The sequence below is a fragment of the Candida margitis genome, assembly GCF_024628925.1.
Source record: "Candida margitis strain CBS 14175 chromosome Unknown scaffold32, whole genome shotgun sequence".
NCBI classification, from domain to species: domain Eukaryota; kingdom Fungi; phylum Ascomycota; class Pichiomycetes; order Serinales; family Debaryomycetaceae; genus Lodderomyces; species Lodderomyces margitis.
The window spans coordinates 182,654-207,369 of NW_026261830.1; the positions used below are offsets into that span (position 1 = coordinate 182,654).

The 24,716-nt window shown below is 39.6% G+C and overlaps 10 protein-coding genes and 1 pseudogene across 11 annotated transcripts; 1 reads left to right on the forward strand and 10 right to left on the reverse strand. All coding sequences in view use genetic code 12, as the record gives it.

Annotated features, from left to right (window-relative positions):
- Positions 1-84: 84 nt before the first annotated feature.
- YDC1 (alkaline dihydroceramidase) lies at positions 85-1,002 on the reverse strand (the record flags this gene model as incomplete). The annotated part of the gene is made up of 1 exon (XM_051815684.1): positions 85-1,002. One exon carries the CDS (start codon positions 1,000-1,002, stop codon positions 85-87), a length of 918 nt encoding a protein of 305 aa, XP_051670960.1.
- A 792-nt stretch (positions 1,003-1,794) lies between these two features.
- Positions 1,795-3,718, reverse strand: CANMA_003502 (uncharacterized protein; the record flags this gene model as incomplete). Its single annotated transcript, XM_051815685.1, has 2 exons — positions 1,795-3,378; positions 3,704-3,718. 2 exons carry the CDS (start codon positions 3,716-3,718, stop codon positions 1,795-1,797), a joined length of 1,599 nt encoding a protein of 532 aa, XP_051670961.1.
- A 420-nt stretch (positions 3,719-4,138) lies between these two features.
- Positions 4,139-4,894, reverse strand: MET16 (phosphoadenylyl-sulfate reductase (thioredoxin); the record flags this gene model as incomplete). The annotated part of the gene is made up of 1 exon (XM_051815686.1): positions 4,139-4,894. One exon carries the CDS (start codon positions 4,892-4,894, stop codon positions 4,139-4,141), a length of 756 nt encoding a protein of 251 aa, XP_051670962.1.
- Positions 4,895-5,141: 247 nt separating this feature from the next.
- Positions 5,142-9,272, forward strand: CANMA_003504 (cohesin-loading factor complex subunit; the record flags this gene model as incomplete). Its single annotated transcript, XM_051815687.1, has 1 exon — positions 5,142-9,272. The coding sequence occupies one exon, from the start codon at positions 5,142-5,144 to the stop codon at positions 9,270-9,272; it is 4,131 nt and encodes a 1,376-aa protein (XP_051670963.1).
- Positions 9,273-9,286: 14 nt separating this feature from the next.
- On the reverse strand, positions 9,287-10,156 carry CANMA_003505 (uncharacterized protein; the record flags this gene model as incomplete). Its single annotated transcript, XM_051815689.1, has 1 exon — positions 9,287-10,156. The coding sequence occupies one exon, from the start codon at positions 10,154-10,156 to the stop codon at positions 9,287-9,289; it is 870 nt and encodes a 289-aa protein (XP_051670964.1).
- Positions 10,157-10,273: 117 nt separating this feature from the next.
- Positions 10,274-12,661, reverse strand: SEC10 (exocyst subunit; the record flags this gene model as incomplete). Its single annotated transcript, XM_051815690.1, has 1 exon — positions 10,274-12,661. The coding sequence occupies one exon, from the start codon at positions 12,659-12,661 to the stop codon at positions 10,274-10,276; it is 2,388 nt and encodes a 795-aa protein (XP_051670965.1).
- A 248-nt stretch (positions 12,662-12,909) lies between these two features.
- UBI3 (ubiquitin-ribosomal 40S subunit protein S31 fusion protein) lies at positions 12,910-13,365 on the reverse strand (the record flags this gene model as incomplete). The annotated part of the gene is made up of 1 exon (XM_051815691.1): positions 12,910-13,365. One exon carries the CDS (start codon positions 13,363-13,365, stop codon positions 12,910-12,912), a length of 456 nt encoding a protein of 151 aa, XP_051670966.1.
- A 1,582-nt stretch (positions 13,366-14,947) lies between these two features.
- CANMA_003508 (uncharacterized protein) lies at positions 14,948-15,496 on the reverse strand (the record flags this gene model as incomplete). The annotated part of the gene is made up of 1 exon (XM_051815692.1): positions 14,948-15,496. The coding sequence occupies one exon, from the start codon at positions 15,494-15,496 to the stop codon at positions 14,948-14,950; it is 549 nt and encodes a 182-aa protein (XP_051670967.1).
- Positions 15,497-16,121: 625 nt separating this feature from the next.
- On the reverse strand, positions 16,122-17,234 carry CANMA_003509 (annotated as a pseudogene). Its single transcript has one exon. A coding segment is annotated over exon 1 (1,113 nt).
- A 156-nt stretch (positions 17,235-17,390) lies between these two features.
- CANMA_003510 (ATP-dependent RNA helicase) lies at positions 17,391-23,009 on the reverse strand (the record flags this gene model as incomplete). Its single annotated transcript, XM_051815693.1, has 1 exon — positions 17,391-23,009. The coding sequence occupies one exon, from the start codon at positions 23,007-23,009 to the stop codon at positions 17,391-17,393; it is 5,619 nt and encodes a 1,872-aa protein (XP_051670968.1).
- A 78-nt stretch (positions 23,010-23,087) lies between these two features.
- On the reverse strand, positions 23,088-24,380 carry PDA1 (pyruvate dehydrogenase (acetyl-transferring) subunit E1 alpha; the record flags this gene model as incomplete). Its single annotated transcript, XM_051815694.1, has 1 exon — positions 23,088-24,380. The coding sequence occupies one exon, from the start codon at positions 24,378-24,380 to the stop codon at positions 23,088-23,090; it is 1,293 nt and encodes a 430-aa protein (XP_051670969.1).
- Positions 24,381-24,716: the final 336 nt, after the last annotated feature.

Consider the following 24,716-nt stretch of genomic DNA (forward strand, 5'->3'; position numbering starts at 1 on the left):
GTAGATAAATATCCTTCTTTCTTTCTGTCTAGATCTATTCTGTCTAATAAAGTCTATGGTGATTTAATTTAGTAATGGAACTCTTCAATGTTGCTTAACTTTCAAGTCTTGTTGCTTTACTCGTTCATCTTTAGCAGCCAATGATTTTATCGACTTGTATCTTTGCAATCCTTCAGGATCGATACATTTAACCACTGGCCAACCCCAAACCCAACTAAGGATGTAGTATTTTTCAGTACCAGTTAAAAAGCACCGCAAATATTCTTCGTAAATTAAGCAGTAATAAACACCACTGCCGGTGAAAATATGCCACCATCCATGGCCCTCCAATACAAACCCATATGGCATTCCCCATTCCCTTCTGGTAGATCTCACTTGATCACATAAATGTATATCCAAATTCCACAATAGGTAACCAAAGACGAATAATCCGATACCTAAGAATGCCATTGTATTCATTTGGCGTTTAACTTTAGGATCATGAACATATTTTGAGCATAAACTAGTTGACTTCACAATTCCAAGAGCATTCATAGCACCATAAGCGGTTTGATGAATAGTTGGATTCCGAATCTTCAAATAAGTAATTGTCAAAGTAGCAGCTGAAACGAAGATCATCAACCCAACAAAAAAAGATTGTCTTTTGGTCTTAAATTCACTAAATATAGACCAAAGTGGAATACAGGTTGTGTAAATCATTGGCAATTCGTCCAATAATTGGAAATGATATCTCAAAGTCATGTGAAATAACCACGACCCTAAGCCAACAAGAAAAAACCCAGCACTAGTTAAGATAAATCTCTTTTCGAAATGGTTATGAAATGCTTGATACGATGCAAATAGAGCTAAACACATGAAAAATGCATTGGTCGTGGTGTTTATGGCTTCGGCAATATATGTTGACACAACATAATTTTCTTCACACCAATCAATTGTAGAAGTGGGAATGCCCCAGTATCCATCCTTTTGCTCTGGTGGATATGGCCAAGCAAACGGTAACATTGTAGTTTATAGATGAGGTGTTGGGGAGTGTGAACTTTGACAAGAGTGGCTAATTCTTTGAATGTGTGACGCTATGTGAATTCTGATGTGTGGCTGTTGTCTTGTCGACTGTTTGATGGGTGAATAAGTAGAGTGATTTGATATATCGACCGCTAAAGCTAAGACGGATAAAAATTGGGTGATGTTTGATAGAAAGTGTCGAGACTAAAAAAAAAAATGGCATTTCTGTCTGTATCTGTGTGTGTCTGTGTTGCTCCCGAAAAAAGAAATCTTTGATTCGGATGTAAAGGGAAGTGTCCATCGGAAATTAAATTATCTCTCACAAAAAAACATCTGTTGCTATTATTAGATATACATTACACTCATTGCCTTCATCAAGACAAATCTCATCACTGTGATATCAATGTCATTTTATTATAATACAGGATACACACACTGAAGCGGTATATAGATACGCTTCTCTTATGGTATCAACTTTGAGGTGTCATTCTCGCTTCCTTCTCTTTCATTACCCCCCGCATTACATAAAATGCCCCACGTTTTGTGTCGCAAAATTTCTTCTATTTTATTTTTCTGACACTGAGTTGCTTGCACAGGATACCCCTTCTTTTCTTCAGGATTGGCAAACGTATCTAACTTCAATGGGAAGCGATATAATCCCTCGGAAGTTTAGAGTGTATGTGACACAGGAAATAGTTTCAAAAGGATAAAAAGTGGAACATTTATTGAGGCAATAATATATTTGAAGGAGGTATCTCATACTATGACGTACATGGTAGCTCTGGTGTCACTTTAGCCACCATTCTCAAACCATCTTATCCAACATTCTTCATTAATAGGTCCCGTGGTGGTGTAAGCATCACCCATACACATTTTCTCTTGATCGTTTTTGTTCTTTCCAGCATTACTCTTGCCTAATTGTAATGGTTCTAAATCATTCTTGATCTCACACCAATCTTCATCAAGTGTAGAATGAAAATGCCAGTACAAGTTGGCTACAACAAGCTTCATTTCAAGCCACGCTAAATTCATTCCAAGGCACATCCGTATTCCCTTTCCAAAATGCAACATATACTTGTTTTGAGTTCTAATTCTCTGATGAAACTCTCCTTCTGTTTCCTCGTCATACTTTAACCACCTATCGGGTATAAAGTAATCATGTTTGGGAAACACGACTGGGTCCCTGTGTAAAGCATATGGTAGACATGAGATTATTGTGCCTTGAGGGAGACTGACACCATCAACACTGTATGGACGATCTACGACTCTGGGTTCCGCACCTGGGATTGACGAATGGACTCTTGAATTTTCCAATAATAAAGCGTCTAAAACCTCAAGGTTTTCTATTTTCTCCAAATCTTCAATAACAGCATCATGACTACCAGGCTTGCCGAATCCTTCAAACAACTCGTTTTGTAGTCTCTTCACCAACAGCTTATTACCTGGTCGAGATAATTCATAAACCAAATAGCATAATTGAATTGCTGTGGTTTCATGACCAGCAAACAAATTGTCTGATAAAAACGAGTACGCTCTAGGTCCATCAAGGCCATTCCTCTTCAAGGTTTCCAACGTGGTCAAATTCTTTCCATTGTTGCCCAAATTTTTTTCAGCAAAAGCGTACAAGGACATTTGAAATTGGGATATATCATCGGCACATTTTTTAATCGTTTTTGTTGCGGCAAAGTCCCATAACCCTGGCATTAACGTAGTCCAGAACAACATGCTTGATACTTGGCGATGCTTCAAAATTATTTCACGGTCAGAATGACAACTTAACAAATCCAGTCCATTTGTATTTCCCAATTCGAATCTTGAAATCACATCCATTGCAAGAGCCCCAAATAGTGAAAAGACTTCAATTCCTAAGTTTTCCAATCTTTGCGACTTGTTGAACCATTTTTCAAAATGGCCTTTTGCGTGGAGATTTAATTTGGGACTAACACTAGCAAAGTCGGGTGTTTGGCCTGTAATTGAACTTTTGTTTACCCACTCCAATAACTTTCTTGTACACTCGATTAATATTTCTCTTGTTTTATTTTCAGGGGACTTTATGGTCCCATTGTTGTATAGTTTCATGACGATTTTTTTGTAGTTTAAATGTTGCTTGTTGTTCAAGCTTGAAAAGATGTTGTTGTGGCCATGATTTGTGAAATTAGCGTAGAAGGTTGATTTGGGAAAGTTTCTAGTATAAATTTCTTTTACGTACTCTGGCCCGTACACGCTAATTTCATTTGGAGATAACACAACAATGGGACCATATTTCTGGTGTAACTTGTACACCGTTTCGATCCAAGAGCCTTTTCGTTGTTCGTTTAAGGCTGGAATGTATGAAACGCGATTAACATAAGGACCTGGAAGGTTCCAAAATGGTGACTTCACAGGTGAGTAAAGGAAGGTGTGGATGCAAAATGATGCAAAAAGTACCCCCACAGACCAAAAAGGATGCATTACCATAAACCGATACACAAGTTCAACTGTGTATTCTAACATTTTTTGTTTAGAGAGCATGAGATGTGATGATTGTTTCTGGGGATTTTTTAAGCTTAGGAAAACATCCGCTTTGACCAGGTTTTAAAGTTAGGGATCGCGAATTCCGCATGAATGAGATCTTATCTGCATTCTTTACCCTTACAGGAAAAAAAATTCCGCGCGAATAGTATATTCCACAAAAGAGGAAACAACACAATTACATAGTCACAGTCAGTAACAACATCTAGTCTGCGCTTGGTGAGCACTTTCTTGAAACTGCTTGCAGATGCTTAACTCCAACGTATCTATTTCTTTTCAAAACATTTATTAAACAAATTGATTCTAAAGCCAAAAACTTGCTCGATTATTTACTATAGTAGTGGTATGAAAGAACAAGATGCCACTTTAGTGGAGTCTAAAACATTTTGCCTTGTTGATTCATATGAAATGTGACACATTTTTACCCAACTATAATATTCAACTCTCAAAAAGCTCTTTCCCTCGACTTGAAAAGTTTTAGTTTCAAGCAAACAATTTTGGTTGCAAATAAAAAAAATCACGTGATGTGATGCAATTTACGCTACCATTGATTAAATTTCAAATTAAACCTCGATTGCTGATAAATAATCTATATAAGCAATAAACATAAATAATATCCCAATGCTCAGGCTGCTGTGAATTGAGTAAACTCTTTGGCGATATGGATACCACATTCAGTCTTGACCTTATTTTTCCAGCGTCCGCTTCTCTCATCTTCACCATCAGCAACTGGAACTGTGGAGTGCCAGTCTCCAATAGACTTGTAGCCTAAATCCAAAAGCTCGTTATACGGTACCGTATTCTCATCGATGTAAGCCTTTACCGCTTTAAAATCCCAGTCCCAAAGTGGGTTTACTTTGAGAATATTATTGGCCTCGTCTAATTCAAGCACTGCCAACGATGACCTTGCTCCACCTTGCGATTTTCTTCTTCCAGTTAGAACCACATTCACATTTAGTTCTTTATACGCACGCTGTATGGGTTCAACTTTAACTAAATAGTCATAGTATTTATCATTGGTTTCCCATAATTGATCTCCGTATTTTGCAACAAACTCCTGCTCATTCGATACACCCAGTGGTTGATATACATTGATTTTTGAGTCCTTGTAACGGTCTTGGACTCGGTTCAACAAGTCATGTGTCTGTGGAAAGTGATAAAGGGTATCAACAAAAATCAAGTCGATTTTACAATCAGGTATCTTTGAAATCATGTCGGTAATTGCCAAACCAGTTAGGCCAAAAGCTGTTGTTTGGTACACATTTGGAAATGTGAGGTAGACCCATTTAATTAGTTCTTGTGGCGACAACTGTTGTAACCTCTCATTTAGGAAGTTGATATGTTCGCTTGTTAGCTTGATGGAGCTATTTTCCACAGTCATAGTTGAAGATAGATCTCAATGAAAGTTATACAAAGAAAGAATTAAAGTTTAATGGGGTTTGAAAAAAAAAAAAAAAAAAGAAAAATTGAGGTTCATACCAAAAGAGAGTGTTATTGTGTCTCGTATTACTAATGTTTTCTTTGCAACACGACATTGGGTTAAACGCGACACGTCTCTTTGATAAATTTTCTTCCTTTACAAATTTTGACAACCAGATCACATACAAGTATACTCAAAGGATGCATCAATGTCTACCCATGAACTGCAAAGCCCAGAGTCTTTGAAACAAGTATTAGCAACCACTCCACTACTTCATCTCATTCCAAAACAAAACTTGAGTCCCTTGATTAATCTACCTCTGCTTGTACCTAGATCAGATGAAACTGTTTTAAATAAGCATATAATTGATAGCATAGAATCCTTTGATACCGAGCATTCGAGACGATTTGAACGAGAATGCCAAGAGGAGTTGTTAGCTTTTAGTGACCCCGAATTGGACTCAATTAAATTTAAGGTGCTTGCATCACATCATCAAGATAATGCCCCTCCACGAGAATATTCCCACTTTGAAACGCAGATACTAAATAATGAATCTATTGACGATAGTAAACTCGCTGCTAAATCAGGCGATGAACTTGTGAAAACCGGTAGGCTATCCATCCGAAAAAGAGCACCCACTGACGATGCAACTTATGTCCCCAAGCACAATCAAAAATACTTTCGAAAATTCGACAAGGAATACATGCGGCTGAATCCGACGCAAGAGGAGATTAGTCCCAATGTTTCCGAAAATGACATGACTCCAATAGTGAGCATCCCACAAAACCCAGCAGAAAACTTGAACAAGTTTAATTTTGGCAAATTCAGCCAATTCATACGCAATGAGCAAAGACAATTCACGTGGGAAGATATGGCTGTCATGTGTGAGACATTGAATAAAATTGACACTTTTCAGGACCAAGATGCAAAAGATTTGGTCAAAGTGCTTGAAATTTGTTTTAAAACTTTGTCTGAAGCTTTGAGCAAGTTGCAGAATAAAACTATCCTGGAATTTGATGACATCAAATCCATTCTACCAGATTTGTTGTGCGGAACATTTGCATCCAAAGCTTCAATCATTATAATCAAGTACAAAATTTCGAAAGGTGTCAAGATGGCATTTAGCAAGTACACTCTTGTCATGACTCAAACCCTTGAATATGTGTTTGAAAATTTCCTACTTCCGCTGGAAAAGTTGATTTCTGGGGATGCCGATGACTTCACCCAGAACTCGTTCCACAAGCTAATCACTGAAACGAGTACTAGGTTAAAGCAATTAGCATCGTTGAGCAGCTCATCCTCGTTTGAAGAACAAACCTTGACCAAATTAGAGATGCTTTGTGTCGATATCATTTTCAACAGCAAGATAAACGAGGCTGAAACTTTGCAATCACTCCTACCTATTGATGCACTTCAGACCTCTGCTGGATTTTGTTTAATTGCGATTTATCAGAACTCAATTGATCAAAGAACGTTCTTGCTTCACGAAGTACTCACTGGATTTCCCTTGATCAATACCAAGAAAGGAACCACAAAAAAGTTCAAGACTAAGCGTGGGATTGATATTCACCTATTCACCATGATTTTGAACAACTTTTCTTACTACTTTGTCGAGAGCGAAGGTTACTCGTCAGATTTTATGGATCACGTTTCTCGAGAATTGATTAAAAAAGTTCAGGGAAATCCAGCAGAGTTGCGGCCCAAACTTACAGCATTCATCAACGACTTGGTGCAACTACTATATCTACCAGAATGGCCAGCAGCAGATTTATTTTTGGCCTCTATATCATCGTGCTTGATTCAAGTTTTGAACTCGCCCGAAGAACAAATTTCAGGAGAGACGCAACTTTTGGACATTTTGCAGGATTTGGCAGAGAGGGTTCTTGGTTATTCCCTTGACGATGTCCCAATGGGGGAAAAGGAGATGATGGTTGTCTTGGGAAATTGTCGGGAATTCGAAATATGTGATGCGTTGCAATTCTTGCAGACAAAAATACATATCCGTACAGGTTTCACGCTTGAAGCGGAGCCAACCAAGAATTCTGATACCATAAGCCCGGGATACAAGTGGCTAGTCTTAACGCATCTAGTTAATTTTTTCACCTCGAAATATTTCACTTTTCTTGAAGAGCAAGTTGGCAGCTCGAGAGCAAAAACTAGAGCTAAAGCCATCAAAGGGTTGCTTATCTTCGTCACAAAATCGCCCCAATTGCTCTTATCTGCGCATCTACAAAAGCAACTATCTTCACGATTACAAGACCCAGCAGCGCTGGTTAGGGATTCTATGCACGAATTCCTCAATACTCATATTTCAAAAAATCCCGATGAAGCGCAAAAGTTGATTCACCCCATGTACCTAGCCTTGAATGATCCCAGTATTTCAGTTAGGAAAAGGAGCATTCAATCTTGTTTGGCCGTTTTCCCATTGGTCAGCGAAGTGGTTAAATTACGAATCAGTGAGAGAGTACTTGAAAAAATCCACGACGAGGAAGATAGTGTGCGTAATGAGGCGGTTTCAGGTTTGAAAAGTCTTTTCCTTTTCCAGCCACCGAAGCCAAACTTGATCAATCCTGGGGCCTTGGATGTCATCCGAATTGCAAAAAGCAAAGGCCTGAAGTTGTTGCTGGCTTTTTTCAACGAGTATGTATTTACTGATTCTAAGTCTGTTGGTTTTGTCGACACATTGGTCTTAACTTGCATTGAACTTGTCGGCAGTGCAGTGGATGCCGAGGGAGGTATGCTTCTATTATCAATACTCTGCCAGCTAAAACCCAGTCTAATAACCCAAGATACGTTGGTGGAGATGAAAAGTTTCTTCATCGATGAGGCAAACATCAACACTAGTGCTTATACTTATGCTCTCCAAATTTTGCAAACGACAACCTCCCATCTAATTGCTATCCGTCCGGAATTATCGATCGAGATTCAAACATTTTTGCTATCGAAAATCATCAACTTTCACCAAAGAGACATGTTGACCGCTACGTCATCGTTGTGGAACTTGAGCAGATTAAGTTCAACTGAAGGGAAAATTGCAAATGCCATTTCTGGAACCTTGAAATGGGTGAGAAAACTGTACAATGATAGAGCTTACAGGCAACTCCCAAAATTAGTGCAATTATTGGGATGCTTTGCAAGGATCGTAAACCTTGAACAATTCCACAACGTATTCGTCAAAGAGGGATTTATGAATGAGCAAGACGGTGTGATGAGCATGCTTTTCAAGCACATTTTAACCTTTACAAAGCCCGAGTACCCGCCGACTCTTCGGAAATATGCACTTTCCAATTTAGTTTTGGCAAGCTCTTGCCATCCAAAGTTTATTGCCCATAGTGCGGTGACCAGCCGTGTATTGAATGCCATAAAAACAGAGCCCGCGGATGTCAAGTGCGCCATTATCCAAAACCTTAACATTTACCTTGACGATCATGGATCTGCAGAAAGCAAACTGTCTATTTGCCTGGACAACCTTAAGTCAATACAAGGTATTGCCAATATGCAGCAAAACGCATGTAAATTTTTGGTCGATCACTATTTTGATGAAATCATTAAATTGTGCGCAACAAATGACATTCAATTGGTGCTAGAGTCATTTTTGTTTATGCGGATGTCGTTGGAAATGGGATTTGCAAACCCTATTGGGGGTATATCTACGGTTGTTGCTTTGCAAGGGTCACCAACTTTGACTCTTCAAAAAGCTGCACATGATTTACACAAGTACTTGTTTGAGAAATACAAGCCTGTAGTGGATTCGCAGTATACTGAAGGTATTAAACTTGCATTTTCAACGGGCCAGATTGCCAAAAACATGTTTGTGTTGTTATACGACGTTGCGGTTGAATCAAGAATGTCGAGAAATAAGTTTATCAAGGCATTATCAAGGTTTTTTGTGATTAAGCTGAAAAGAAGTCACTTGGCTGAGGATCTAAAATTTATCATTTTTGTTATTGAGAGGATGTCGCTAATCAAGTATAAAACAATAGAGGAAGTATACATCATTTTGGACCAGCTTCAGCAGGTTTTGCAAAATATTGCCCCTGACTATATCCACGATCTTCGCGAATCCCAAATTGGCGATGAAAATACTAGCCATTTGGCCCATTTGATTTACTTGTTTCTTGATTTCTACAACTACCTTTCAAGAAAGTACAACATCAGCAGTGAAAACATAGAAGGATTCGGGTCTCGTTGTTTAGAAATTGATTTTACACAAACTCCAACGATTGTGAGTTCGCCGACTCTTCACGTGGGTTGGGTATTTGCCAATATGCTAAATATTGATTCGTTAAAGTTTGTTGTGAAGGAAATTCGAAAGTCTATATTTGTACAAGGTGAATAGATAAAGCTCATGGGCTAGCTTTTGTTTCCCATCTGTCGCCTCCATCCCAATGGCAATTGAAACCCAGTTTTGGGTGGTTCAATCTCATGTAGACCCACTCCAAATAACTCGTTTGAAGTCCCACGTAGGTTGATCTCTGTCGAGGAGTCAAGATTGTCAAGCTTAACATTGGACTTAATAGCCACTGGATTTGTGGTGTGTGCCTGCGTTTTGAGGTGATGATTTTCGTGTGAATTATTGGTGGTTCCTGTTGGGTGGGCCTTGAAAGAGCTCGTTCGGGTTTGATCGAGCGCATGTGCATTTGCCACAGCTACGCTTCCACCATTATGAAACTGCCGAGCGTCATTAATGAACCTGTCTCTTTTCTTTTTCCACAAGGCTTGTTTTTCCAACAACTTTTCTATCTCATTAATGGTTAAATCTTTCTTTCTTTCCATCTCTTCATAATCCATGGCATTGTTGATTTTTGTAATCAAGGGGAGATGTCGGATCCAATCATACTGGTTGAGGAGTTGCAAACTGGTATTTAAATTGTCAACTTCAACCAAGTTTTTAATCTTTTCCTCATTCAACATTTGAGTTTCTTCCTTTTTCATTTTACGATGAAAAATACCATACTTGGGGTCGGGTAGTGGATCCACTTTCGTTCTTCTTCTCGGGAGTTTCCTAGCAATTTGCTTGACATCCGTCACTCTCAATGTTGGTGTCTCCTCATCTCCCTTAAAGTAATGGTACAACTGGTCCTTGCCTGAATTGTCAATAAAAATGGGTTTATCTTGGTACAAGTAGGCATTTATGTTATCAAAGTTGAACAAGTTTTTGTTCAGCGCCACATTACTAGAATCTTCTGATCGGAGCTTTCGTGACTGTTCCTTCTCTGACATGGGCGTGTGGGTATAAGGGGGGAAGGTTATAGCGGGTATTCTTTTTTTGTTGTAAAGACACGCTACCGTGTGTTTTTATTTTACAAATCACTTTCTAATGCATTTATTCTATTTTCTCTACCTAAATTTGAAAAACTTGTCAGCATAGCTTGGGTTGAAATCTGCCCGTCTGCTAATATACTGCCTCACATTGTATGGTTTCATTCGCGATAATTGACCCTCTGTCACCAATGAGTTGACCAATTCGCTCAGAACCGTGAACAAGTTTCCTATTTCCTTCAAAATTTGGAACTTTTCAGATAACTCTGGGATACCCCATTCATCGATGATCGTTTGATATCGAATTGCGTCTTTTGTCAACACAACACCGCCGATGGAATTAACCGAGAACTTCTTGTAATGCTCGAGTAATAGCTTCAAAAACTCATTTCCAATCGTGAGCAAGGTATTTAACAAGTTATCGCCAGTCAATGCAACACTGATGTTGGCGTACATCTCATTCAAAAACTCACTGATTAATTCACACGCTTCTGTATCATCCTCAATCGAATCGCATAGAAAGTCTTTCTTCTTTTGCTTGCTAAGAAAGCCACGGATTTGCGTCAACGAGTAATCAACAACAGAGTTAAGTAGTTCGTTGATATTGGTCTCTTGTGCCTTTACAAACTCGTTTATCAATAGCCTTGCTTTACCTTTAGCAATGGGGTCATTTGTGACGCAGGGAAAGATGATTTTCTTGGCACATGCGGTCAAGCAAAACAATATCTCCTTTTTGAACTGTATTGAATTGAGAGTCCAAAAGAAGTTGAGACTTTGCAATTGAAGCTCTTCGCGAACAATTAATTTTTCAAAGTTGACAATCAATAATGCCAAAACGTCCAATGAGTGTTCGGCGGCTTCATTTGGTGCTAACTCCAATGCTCTTCCAATTGACTCCGCGGCTGCTTTCAAAAGTGTCTCGACACTATCAATTGCTCGAAGGTCATCTTCCTCAAGCTCTAATTTAGATACTCCTTTGTCACTTCTTGCCTTTTCGTTAACCTTTGCTTTAACATACTGAGTAAACTGCGCCAACTTCTTTCTTTCGGCTGAAAATCTAGTGTAGTCATATGTTCTTGACTGCTGACCATACCTCAACGTGTCGGATCTTGCCACTGTGAAATCATCGCTTGTTTGTTCATTGAATGTATCAGGGTCAAGTGTGTTCAAGATAGTATTTACCACCTCTTTTAAGTTTCTCTTTTCCCTTGCGAGGTATACATTATCAGAGATGTACTCCTCAAACAAGCGGTCATTGGATTGCTCCAAAATTTGCAGAACCTTTTGGTCAGTATCAAACTCCTCTGTAACCATGTAGTCCTTGATCTGATTAGTAAACTCTCCAATCATTCCATACAACGCTTGCAAAATTCTCACGTGGGCCAATAAACTTTGCTGCAACGACAATTGCAACAAGGTGGTGATTTTCCTCTTGATGGCGGTTTCATAGATTCTTTCAATAAACAACACAATAACTGTCTCTGGATTGTTGAATATCCTTTTGCTCAACCTGGCTTTCGACTTTATGTTGAACTTGATGCTTTCTAAAAAGTCATTTAGATGCGGCGTCAAATCATAATTTGTAGCGTTTGGATCAGACCACTGAACCCACTCCTTTTCGTCTAAGACTGCTTCATCATTACTTGTGTCAACTGAGAGTTCATTTTTATCGACAAATCTATTCATCAATGTGACGCCTTGGTTGTACTCATACAAGATTTGAGAAACATTGTTCATCATCTTGATATCAAAGTTTCCTCCTGATAGCTCATCTCCATCGGATGCTATTTCAAACTTTTTCAACAACTGCTCTTCCATTTGCTCTCCATAAGACTCCACCATTTGTAAGCACTTCAATGTGCTGGGGATTGATTCATCGCTGATTCTTCTTGAGAGATGTATCAACTTTTTGACGTACCTTGCACACTCTATATTGTCTTCTAACTTGGAACTCGAACGCAAATTCTCCAAAGGAGCGTATTCCCCCTTTGTGTAGAATCCGTGATAGGCTCTGATGAGGAAAATAGTTTCCCTTGATTTATCTCGTGACGTGGATATTTTATTCAACGTAGCTCCTAAGGGGCTGAGTTTTCTGGAAACATCTGATATTTTGCTGTCCAATTGGTTGAACTTGTCGGTGGTTGTATCAATCAGATTGCTCAATTCAAGCACGTTCTTTGAATGTTTCAACTCGTACGCGTCAACTTGCTTCTCTCCTCTTATCCTTTGATCATTTGCATCTGAGCTCAAACGATTCAACTCTCTGATTGTGCTCTCAAACGACCTGATGTATGGTTTGGGGTCAAGGTACGCCTTCTTGTTTACCTCCGCACCTTTAAGAATATGGTCTTTACTTATCTCCTCCACGAAATCATTCACCGATAGCCCATTGAGGAAGTTGTCGGCATTGAGGAGTTTTTTGATTTCGGGGTTTAGGTCGTAGATTGAAAACGAACCAGCACTCATTTGACAGTTTGTGGGTGTAGGCAGTAACTGTCAAATACAATATTTTTGTTCAAAACCAATGCCGATTTTGTCGTCGTTCATATTTTGCGACACTTTGCAACGACACAGAGGGGCAAATGGCAAATGGCAAATGGCAAATGCATTGAAGTGAGATATTTACATTTAATCATTTAGTTGAGTCAACCACTCTGTATTAAGCTATAAATTACAATATAAATATAAATGTATACATATATCTATAACAACACTTAGTTGGCTCTCAAGGTCAAGTGACATTTACCACAGTATTGTCTGTCCTTCATGTTGGCCATGAAGATACCGGCACCACAGGTTGGAGATGGACATTCTCTTCTCAATCTTTCAACATTTCCATCGTTGTCGACCTTGTAGTAGGTCAAGACAGCCAACTTGTGCTTTCTGTGCTTGTGCTTGATCTTCTTTGGGGTGGTGTAGACCTTCTTCTTTCTCTTCTTACCACCACCTCTCAATCTCAAGACCAAGTGCAAGGTAGATTCCTTTTGGATGTTGTAGTCGGATAAAGTTCTTCCGTCTTCCAATTGTTTACCAGCAAAGATCAATCTTTGTTGGTCTGGTGGGATTCCTTCCTTGTCTTGAATCTTGGACTTAACATTGTCAATAGTGTCGGATGATTCCACCTCCAAAGTGATGGTTTTACCCGTAAGGGTTTTGACGAAAATTTGCATTTTGGCTTGTCGGCAAAAGGGTGCTTCTTTCTTACCAAAAAAGGTGTGGAAATGGAAGAAATGAGATGTGGAATACTGTTGAAAAATTTAACATTTTTAGTACCCTGTATGCGTGTGCGTGATGACAAAAAAAAAAAGAAGAAAACGAGAAGGAAGAAAAGAAAAAAGAATGACATGTGATCACGTGTATATAATTAGGGCTATGGTGGTTGTTTTTGTGTAGCGTCGCTATATCCTCTTTTCCGGTTGCAAAAGTGAGTCTCTCCACCCTCCCCTGCGTTATCTAGTTATAAGTATTAGAAGTTGACGTATTTCATTTCTCTGTTTCCTAATCACCATAATACTTCTTCTTAGATAAATTGCGTTGAAACTCAGAGTCGTTTCATTTGTACGACAAAGCAGGTTTAAAGTCTAAAGTTTAAAGCAGGCGACTGATAATTCGTCAATGTTGACTTCATACGTAGTTGGCACTTTTAGCTCCCGCTTTTTCTTTTCTGGCAACCAGGTTACATTTGTTTACTGGAATGAATGGATATGGGTCGTTGTTTGAGTTTGGATTTATTTTAACCTCTCCTAAGAAATCGAGATTTCATGATCATTCTCTACCACTAACTTAGTTTCGATAATCTTGGCTCCTCTTTTATAAGAATTCCATCGGTGGTATCAATTAGGCTACTTACTCCCTCAGTTTTAAAAACTGCATCTATTAATCAGATTTATGATACGTTACCAGCTTGTACTAAGCCGTGTAAAGATACTTGTCCCACCCCCATATCTGTACTTTGAGACATTCTTCTTCGTCACTGGTAACTTCAATCAGCTCAAGTGCTGATGTTTGGAGGGGGGGTGTCATACTGGATCTTTCGAGCTACTTTCTGACAAAATCTTGTGTAGGTTTGTCTTACCAAATATGGGAACAAGATATAGCTCTATTCACACTTATTTTTCCGGTGTGGATCGACTACTAGGTTATTTGGTTGATGGTATATTGCTATGGTTTAATTTGACCCAGTCTATGGGTGCCAATTCACCTCAAGCTTTCCATTAGCCTATTTAGTGTTTGAATATTCTCGGCTATCAATTTTCTATGTTCCGGATCTTGTATCACATTAATGAGCTTGATTAGATTTTCATTAATGCTTTGAGTCACAGATGATATTAAAGCTAATTCGTAGAGGATCTGTTGTTGTTCCTCGTTCATATTGCATACAGCTTTGGTTTAACATTTCGCGAATCGAAAAATTGAAACAATTTTATAGATTGGCATCGCTACCGGAATCCATAAGTAACTTGCTTCATGAAAGCAGGTTATTACATCCTATACGGAGCTTGCTGGAGGCTTCCAATAGCCGCAATGCATGGTTTCAGGTAAAGCTCCTTAATAGATTCACTCTCTACAACGATATTCCCAAATAATTCATTCGATAATCTATGTACACGATGTAACAAACTCCTATCTAATCAACCAAATAAAAAAAAATAAACATGAATTGAATGTATAATAATGCTCAAGAAATGAATTGTTTAATGACAATATATGCAAATGCAACGAACAACAAATGAGGCGCTGTTCGTTCTAATATCAGCTCTTTAAAAATACCCCTGTTTGATCCCATTTCTCAGTCAAACGGTTCAACACAGTTTCAAAAGCCAATCTACCAGTTTTAGCATTCTGGCCAAATCTCTCAACACTCCAATGTTCCAACTTGTCACACAACTTCGATACCCCAGCAAAGGCAGTAATCTCAGCACTTTGGTTAAATGTAGTCTTGTGTGATGGTAAGTTTAAGTCGGGTTTGTAGATGACAGTTTCTTTCACCAATAACAAATGATTCATGGTTAAATTCATCGACTTCATCACCAAAGTCTTGTTGTTCAAATCAATTTCTGATACTTCACGTACGTAGCTCAAAGATGCACCTCCAACCAAAAAAGAAAGCCATCTCGGTATTGACTGTTTACATCCAATCAATCTTTCGGTGCGTAGGACGTGGTCATTGACTAGTCTTCTGTTTAAAATGTCCACCGAAACCACATGAGTTGAAAGCTCGTTTGGGTACTTTTGCCAATTGGCGGCGGTTACTTGATCCCAGGGGTAATTGAATAAATAGTCGGATTGGAATAACTTCATGCTTTAGCTATTCTGAGTTGTGGTGTAATATCAATGGTGTTGTCTAAATAAAGTAATTTGTGGATAGCTTTTGGTACTTACTGATAATTGTCTGGAATGGAATGGAATGGAAATTTTTAATTTCCCTTTTCTTTCTTTTTTATATCTTTTTTTCTTTCTTTTCTTTTCTTTTTTTTTTTCTTTTTTATCTTTTTAAATTTCTTTTTTATTTTTAATCAAAGTGGCCGTTCTTCTCGCTCCTGGATGGTTGTGGTTTATAACCGATGATCATGCGAATATCCACCGACTACAATGTGTACCAGTTAATGGCCGGTCATTGTGAATACCGAGTGGAAACCCCCATCCTATCCCGTCAGTTAAACTACAGAGTCTCCAATGAGTCTTCGTTTTTGCGAATCTACGGCTCACCAGGATCTTAAAAACGTCACAAGACATTTGTTTCAACATGGGAATAATCAAACGCTCGGAACTTTACGGAAGCACAAAAGTAATTTATGACACAGTTTTTCTACTAACGACACTAAGCATTTACGACTTGTTCTTTTGCAACTAAAGAATGTGCGCAGGCATCTACACGCGTAATCGAAAGATCTTCTCCATTTTATTCTTTCTTCCTTCAAATACTCTATACACAATCTATCGCCTTTTTTAAATCCTCCAATGCCTTCAAAGCTTCTCCGCTTGTTAACGATTCCTTTGCAAGCTTTACACCTTCCACCCAGTTATCACATATGCCTGACACATACGCAAGAGCCGCAGTATTTAGTAAAATGTAGTCAACGTACGCATTATTGTCCCCCTCGCGGACTTTGTATTCATCGTCATCCTGCTTCAATATGTGGTTTAATATTTCAGCGTTTTCGTCTGGAGTTCCAGATCTCACAGCTTCTAGTGGGTGCTCACGAAGACCAAAGTCCTTGGGTGATATGCGGTCGCGTTTAATCACCCCGTCTTTTTCAACCAACCAGATCTTTGTGTATCCAGTTGGTGCAATTTCATCCAACACGCATTCTCCATAGACAACCATCGTGCGTTTATGTATATGGCTCTTTTTAGCTAGTATGGATGCAGCTTGTGCATAGCTTTCTCCCAATTTTTCACTGTATACACCCAAAATTCGCGACTGAATGGGAATGGGATTAATCAAAGGGCCTAGTATATTGAATATAGTAGGAACACCAAGCTGTGCTCTCACGTTTGCCACGAGCCCCATACCTGGATGGAATGATGGTGCAAATAAGAAGCAGAACTTTGATTTTTTCACAATATCAGGCAAAGTCACCACATTTATCTTGGCTAAATCAACACCCAACGACTTCAACAAGTCTCCAGATCCTGAGGTGGATGTACTGGCTTTTCCTCCATGTTTGCATACTGGTAGCCCCAATCCTGCAGCAACGATAGCCGACGATGTCGACACGTTGAATGTGTTCTGGCCATCTCCTCCAGTACCAACAATGTCTATATACCCTGCATCATCGATTAAGTGGTCTTCAATTGTCTCTGCGAACCCTAAAACTGCATTGACTGCTGCGGCAATGTATTCTGACTCGTGGTCCAATTCTCGTTGCCTCAATGAAGTCAAAAATGCTGCAACTTGTATTTCAGATGCACGATCGGTAAATATGAGCTTTATCACAGATGCCAAATCATCTGGGGTGAAATTGGGAGGGTTCTGAACTAGTGACTTGAGGTAAGGTGTGAGAACCTTATCCTTTGACGGGCTATGTACGACCATTGCTGTTGAGAAAGAGGTAGTTTTGGTGAAAAATTATGATTCATAAATGATTCATCCGTTCGTTCTTTTTTTTTTCTATTTTTTTTATAGAGCTGCACGACTTAAAGTTAGATTTTGCTTGCGCAACCAAGTGAGATTTAAAATACACAAGCTATTTTACGAGATTTGCACCTCCTTATCTGCGTCCAAGTACGAGTCACAAATAGCCCAGCAGGTGAGATCATCCATTGAATCGGGACTTTCAAATTCAATTTGTAAACTTTGCTCAAGGCTTTTAATCTGCGTTTTCTTAATAGCGTACAATCGATTCAACAGCAACAGTCCAACAATCACCCACCAATTTTCCTCTTTTGTAAACGGCAATTTACACATAACATCCAAAGACTCCATTTCTTCGTCTCGTTCAAGCAAAACATTTATTGACCCTTCACTCAAAACCTCAAACGATAGCTTCACATTGGGGTACAGATTGACAAATGCGGCCACTTCATTTAAATCATCATCTTCCAATTGAAGAACCTCGTCTCTCTCCTCGTCCTCTAAGCTCATAATATCATAGACTGTCTCCACGTTATGCGCTTTGCAACGTCTGAGAATTGAATCGCTAAAGTTAGGAATCTGTTTCAAGTGGTTCTCAAAAGACCAGACTTGTTGTGTCACCATCTGCCACAAATCCATTGCCAACATTGCAGTTAAATGACCCTCTCCTGACAAGACATCAATGCTTGCATTCAACACGCGCAGGAAGATTTTCAACACCTTCTCTTGATCATACCTTAGCTCAGAAGGCAAATTTGCCCTTGATATAAACGCTTGAACTAGAAGAAAAGATTTGTAAAATGGCGTCATCCTGGAATTTTCTTTCAAAGGCATTTTTCTTGCAATGGAAGATAACAACTCGTCGCCTTTTCGTACAGGCACTGTTTCAAATTCAGCAGCATTGGTAACAGCAAGTAGAATATCCTTGAGCTTACTTTTGCCATTCAATGTGCTCAATGTATTTACTGTCTCAAAAGACAAATCATAGTGCGACGTAATCAATGCTTTATTTGATGGAGTTATTGACTCCTCCTCCTCCTGCTGCTCCTCCCCCTCGTCTTCCTCAGCAAACTCGGCCTTGATCAATTCGTCCATGATATCTTCGATCAAGTTTGACAAGTATTCGGAAACAGCAATCGAGGAAAGATTCTTCAACCCATAATAGCTGGGATTACTCAACAACCTTTTGTAAAAGAACGTGTGCGTTAGAATATCAATACAGTCCTGCCTCAGTCTCAATAACCCGTGGGCAATACCATCGATAAAAAATTCATAGATTGTCGAATCTAACAGACTCTCCAAAGGAATACCAGAATTGATGAAAGTTGAGTAAAACTCAGATGCCTCATCACTGGTCTGGACATACACATATCCTGATGGGCTCTGGCAATGACCAACCATATTGTACAAGTCAACTACACTGTAATCAATATCACGATGTTCATAGCCATCGTAAAACTGAGTTCCTTTGATGAAAACAACGTCGGCACATGGTGCAAGGTGAACTGCCTCCCTGGTAGTAACAATCAATGACACACTCCCAACCTTGAACAAGTTCGATACAATCGCCTTGTCCATGTTAGAAAATTCATTTAGAAAAAGGGCAACACCGTTTTCAAGGGCTTGCTTTAATAGCTTGTTGTCGATTTTATCGACGTACTTGTCTAAATCCTCCAATTTGGTTCTATTGGGATGGTTTTGTGCAATCTTTACTGCCTCATTACGTGAGCCGGTAAATAAAATAGTCCGGCCAGCATCAATGCTCCATTCATGTGTCTCGCTGAAATGTATTTCCTCGATGTTGTTATCACGAATTGACGCAGGATAATTAATTATATTACCTTTTGAAACATTCAACCACAGCGCCACATCACGGGAATCTAATAGTGGATACGAGATACCAACAAGTCGAATATCAATGTCGTCTCCGTGGGATTGCAAAATGCGTATCTTTGTAATCAAAAATTCGTAAACAGTATTGGCCTCAATTTCGTGTAAATCATCAAGCACAATCAACTGAACAGTCTTGATTGCCTTCAGACTTTTCCAACGCTTACAAAGGGGGTAAAACAGGCCAGGGGTAGATAGAATTATCTCATGACCATTGAAAGCTTTGACATCCCTTTTTAATTCACCCGACAATTTGCACACGCGTAGGTCCTCTACTTTTGACCAATTTTTAAACTTTGCATCAACTATATCCTCATTTGGATTGATGTAGACAATCCTCTTATTTGATTTTTGCAAGTGTTGAGCTACTACTAATTCTGGGCATATAGTCTTTTGCTGACCTGCACTGATTCCGATCAAGATATTTTCATCATAATCGCATATTGCGTCATATAATTCACTTGTAATGCTTTCTTCTTTCAAGTTGAACTCTTTAAACTCGCCCAAGGAAACAGTTTGTTCTCCACGCTCGACAAAATGAGACCTATCCTTTGGTGTAATTAAGTCTGTAATTATCGGTATTTTCGACGTGCAGTTTACCCATTTGGTACTCATAAATGAAAGCAACAAGTTGGGTGGTTGCGGCAGTTTCATTTTAAACTGAAACTCAAGAATATGCGGCTGGTCGATATCCTCCTTGCGAACATGAAAATGTTGATATTTAATAAGCACATTACCATCACAGTCTTCCAAAAACAAATCAAACGACTCCTGTCTGCCGTGAATAGTGAGCCAGTTCCATTTTGGTATTGCTTCTACCTTCAATCTCACATATTCATCGGTAACAGTTTGGACTGTATAGTTGAGTTCAATACGAGGGAACGAGTGAACATAATTCCAAGCTAGTTGGGCGTTTCCTCGCAAATTCAACACCTCGGCCAACTCCTCGGTTGTCAAGTGGAAATATTGAAGCCATGGTAAATGCGACGATTCTGATGCTTTAATAATGGATTTGGGAACAAGTGTTCCAAACTGTCTCAACGGAGAGTCACTTGCCCAAAGGCGGTTGACCACCATTTTTGACAAATCAAGTATTGCCTTGGCAAGTGATGACCATTTCTTAAGCAATGCTATTTCGTACAAGGCATGCAACAATCTAGATGCAGATTGCTTAATGTAGATCATGTCGGAAATGAGGGCGTACCCTTCAAGACTAAGCCGTGATATATACGTTTGCAACAAAATATTAATCTTGGCTAGCGCCTCGGTAGGAAGTTCCTTAATAGGAATAGGACACTTTTCCATGAGCTTATTGATTTCCAACCTCTCCTCTCTTCTAACTGGTACAAATTGAAATTCATCTGAATGGGCAAATACTCTAATTATATCGCTTTCAGTGTGCCATGGCTTCAACAACTGGTTGTACCGGGCGACAGTCTCATAACTGATGTAATGGTAAGAGGCAACCTTTCCAAGCTCTGTGGATACAACTTTTTCGCCATCGTAGACCAATAGTTTGTTTTCATTAAGGACTGAAAAGGCTGCATTCATCAATTCGAGCCTCCTTACATAAAGCGTAGGATCCTCGTCCGTTATTAGTGCATCGGCTCCATACAACTTGGGCGACTGCAACATTCGCACGTACAAGTAGGTATAACCGAGCCAGTCAATACCATCACTCAATGATGAGATGGTACCTGCAACAACTTCTGCATTTATATTATCAATTAGCTTGGTCATTAATTGCGACTCGATGGGATATTGTTGGTTCAAAATGGCGAGGTAATACTGTATTCTGTCTTGAGACGTGATAATTATACCTTCACCATTTTTGTCATACCTCGGACGACCTGCTCTTCCCAACATCTGGAAAACATCTTGGGGCGATAATTGGGTCCAATTTCCGGCTTCTGGGGAGTAAACTTCAGTTCCTTTGATGATAACCGTATGTGCTGGCAAATTCACACCCCAGGCCAAGGTAGCAGTGGAAACTAGCGTCTTTAAATGGCCCTGGGCAAAAAGGTCTTCCACTAACGTTCTGTCGTCCCTACTCAAGCCCGCATGGTGTACACCAATTCCTGATACCAAAAGCCTTTGTAACTTTGTATTGGTCACCCTTTCACTCTCCTGCTGCAAGATTTCTCGAGTGCTAACTTCAGTAGCAATTTCAACATCCAGGTTGGACAAAGATTCCACCAAATACTCTGCAGTAGACGCCGTTTCATTCCTCAGGTGAACAAATATGATCAACTGTTGATTGCGCTTTAGCACGTTACACGTCTGGTCAAAGCATGCTTCATTCATTGCAAGCTTTTTCTTTAATGCCTTTTGCTCCTTGATTCCGACAAATTTCTGCTCCAAAGGGCACGGCCTATAGCTTGAATCAAAGTAAAATACACCCTTTTCACTAGCACGTATGAATTTTGCAACGTCAAGATAATTGGGCAATGTTGCTGACAATCCGACAATTCTAACATCGTCACCTGTGCGTACGACTCTTGAAACTATTCCTTCTAATACTGGTCCTCTCAAATCGTGCAACAAATGTATTTCATCAATGATCAACAATTTGACAAACTGAAGATATTCGTGATCCTTTCTTGTTATTATGTCCCATTTTTCAGGTGTGGTAACGATGACGTTGGTTTCTAAAATTTGCTGCTGCGATAATGAAGAATCTCCGGTTAATTCATTAACCACTAGCCCGTATGCGGAAGTTAGCCTTCTTTGAAACTCCCTCATTTGCTCTTGCACCAATGCTTTTAGTGGGGCAATGTATACAATCTTGAATTCGTTTCCTTGTATGCGGTTATTAGACCGGTAATTCTCTATGGTGCGTAACATGGTCAACATTGCCACGTTGGTTTTACCAGCACCAGTTGGGGCACAAATCAATAAGTTTTCGTCAGATTCAAATGCCATTGGGTATATTTTAGATTGTATTCGATTAAATGTTGACGTTTCGTTGCTAGGGAATGCTTCCTGTGCCCACGATGGCAATGTTTTCACTGGTAGTAGTTCAGCCTCGTCCAACGGTGCAGCACTAGGAGGGACAGTAATGACATCATATTGTGCCATTTTCTCCTGGTAAGTTCCCTTTGGGAGAGTCACTTTTAGCCCGTCATCGCTTTTCTCTTCGTAAAGTACTCGTTTTCGTAGCTGCTTAATTGTATGTTCGGTATCAGTCTTTCCCAATAGCTCCAAAATGAGTCTATCTAGGTTGTACTTTTGCATTTCTTCAATTATTCGAGCCTTGTCGTCAGTTTGGAGCCTGCTCGAGTACACGATTCGCCATCGGTTCTGTAATATCTTTTGCATTTCCGGTTTAGGAAAGCGCTTTGCAATATCTTTATTTGTCATATTCCTATCACGCAACGCTTCGTATACGGCTTCGGCATTGGGAGTATCTTTGAAGGCATCCCAATCGTATACACTATCGACAATGCTGGGTTCCTCTTCCTCCTCCTCCTCTTCTTCCTCCTCTTCTGACACCTCATCGGGCTCATCTCCATCGGACTCTTCGACTTCGATTGCAATTGCCTGTGCGTCATCTTTTTCCGACCCACGATGCTTCAGTAGCGCGACTTGGTAACTCTTTGCCAAGTTTATCAACTCCCCCAACTCTTCATCCTCAATGGTGCTACTTAAAAGCTCGTTCGTTTCTTTTCTTTTGATTGTCACGCTTACGTCTGAGCCCAATAAATCAAGCAAAATTTCCACGGCCGAGTTTATTATTTCGGGACTTGCATCAAGTAGGTGGTTTCGTATCCTGTTGAGAAATGTATCGTAGGCTTCATCGTAGTTTTCCATGTTGCCCAATCTGTCAATCGTGGTAACATCATTCATTTTGCAGGTCAATATTCTTTTCTACTTTTTTTTTTTTTTGTTTTTATTTTGTCGCACACTTTCATTTATTTGTCCTACTTAGTATACCTTATTCAAAAAGTCATTCTTCTTGAAATCCCATGAATCGTCAGAGATTCTTCCTCTCAACACTGGAATTTCTGAACCTTTAACATAAACGTCTTCAAACAAGATGTCCATTTTGGCTTCTGGTGGGGCGTCGGCCTCGGCAGCAGCAACTTGCTCATCCACATATTTTCTAGCAGCCTTGTCGTATGACTTGACTTCATCCTCAGTAGCAATGTTTTTGTCCAACAAGACGGCCTTTAATCCGGCAATTGGGTCATTACGAGATCTCATGTGTTGAACTTCTTCTCTGGTTCTGTAAGTGGTACCAGGGTCTGACATTGAATGACCACCGTATCTATAAGTTTCATATTCCAAAACTAATGGTCCGTTACCTTGAGATGCCCAGTCCTTGGCAAATTTAGCACCTTGGTAAGAAGCCAACACGTCCATACCGTTGATTTTCAAACCAGGAATGTATTGACCTCTCTTGTAGTATTCAGTCATGGCAGAACTTCTGGCGGCAGCAGTACCCATACCGTATTTATTGTTTTCACAAACAAAAATCACGGGCAAGTTCCACAACTTGGCCATGTTGAATGCTTCAAACACTTGGCCTTGGTTAGAAGCACCATCACCATAGAGATCGAAACAGACGGATTTTTCTCCTTTGTATTTCTGTGCAAAAGCCAAACCAGCACCCAATGGAACTTGAGCACCGACGATACCGTTACCACCGTAAAATCCTTTGGTGAACATGTGCATGGAACCACCCTTACCGTAAGAGATACCTGATCTTCTTCCCATCAATTCAGCCAAGATGGATTTAACTGAAGCACCTCTAATATGAGCAAAACCGTGACATCTATAAGATGTGATGACTGTATCCTGGTGGTTAATTGCATTTTCAATACCAACAGCAACAGCTTCTTGACCAACAGACAAGTGGCAGAAACCTCTAATCTTTTTTGCCTTGTACAAAGCATCTGCTGCCATCTCCATTCTTCTGATAACAATCATATCCTTGTACATCTGCAACAAGGTCTCTTTTTCAGTTTCAAATTCCAATGATGGGCTCTCCAAATCGTACACTTCAAAGGAGGATTCTGGTAAGGTGATTGATACTAAGTCACTTCCATCACCAACAGGTTCAGCAGTAGACTCGGCTGGAGGCTCAGCAGTAGCCAATGACCGTTTTAAAGTGTAATTGCTTGTCAATGGTTTAGGATTGCTAGCCAACACTCTTGAGCAAGTTGACTTTCCCATTAATCTCAAAGTTGAGGCAGATGCATTGATTAGACGACTCATGGCGATGTGTTAGCTAAGTCAATTGAGGTTTGTAGTTGGAATAGATAAAAAGGGTGATGAGTTAGCCAATTGAGAGATCTCCTTTGCGCTGTTTAATCTGTCTGTCTGTTTTTTTTTTTTTTTGTTTTTTTTTGGGTTTTCCTTTTTCTGTTGTTTTTTATTTTTCGGTTGTGTGTGCTTTGGTTAAACAATTTCTACTCCGACTGCTTCCTTCAATTTTTGTGTTGGGATGGTTGACAGTGTTCCGCATTTTTCGGGGATTAACCTCCGAATTGAACACAAGAGATGAGAGGTTAACTTAGTGCAATATAATTTGACACGAACCTCACTATTGTC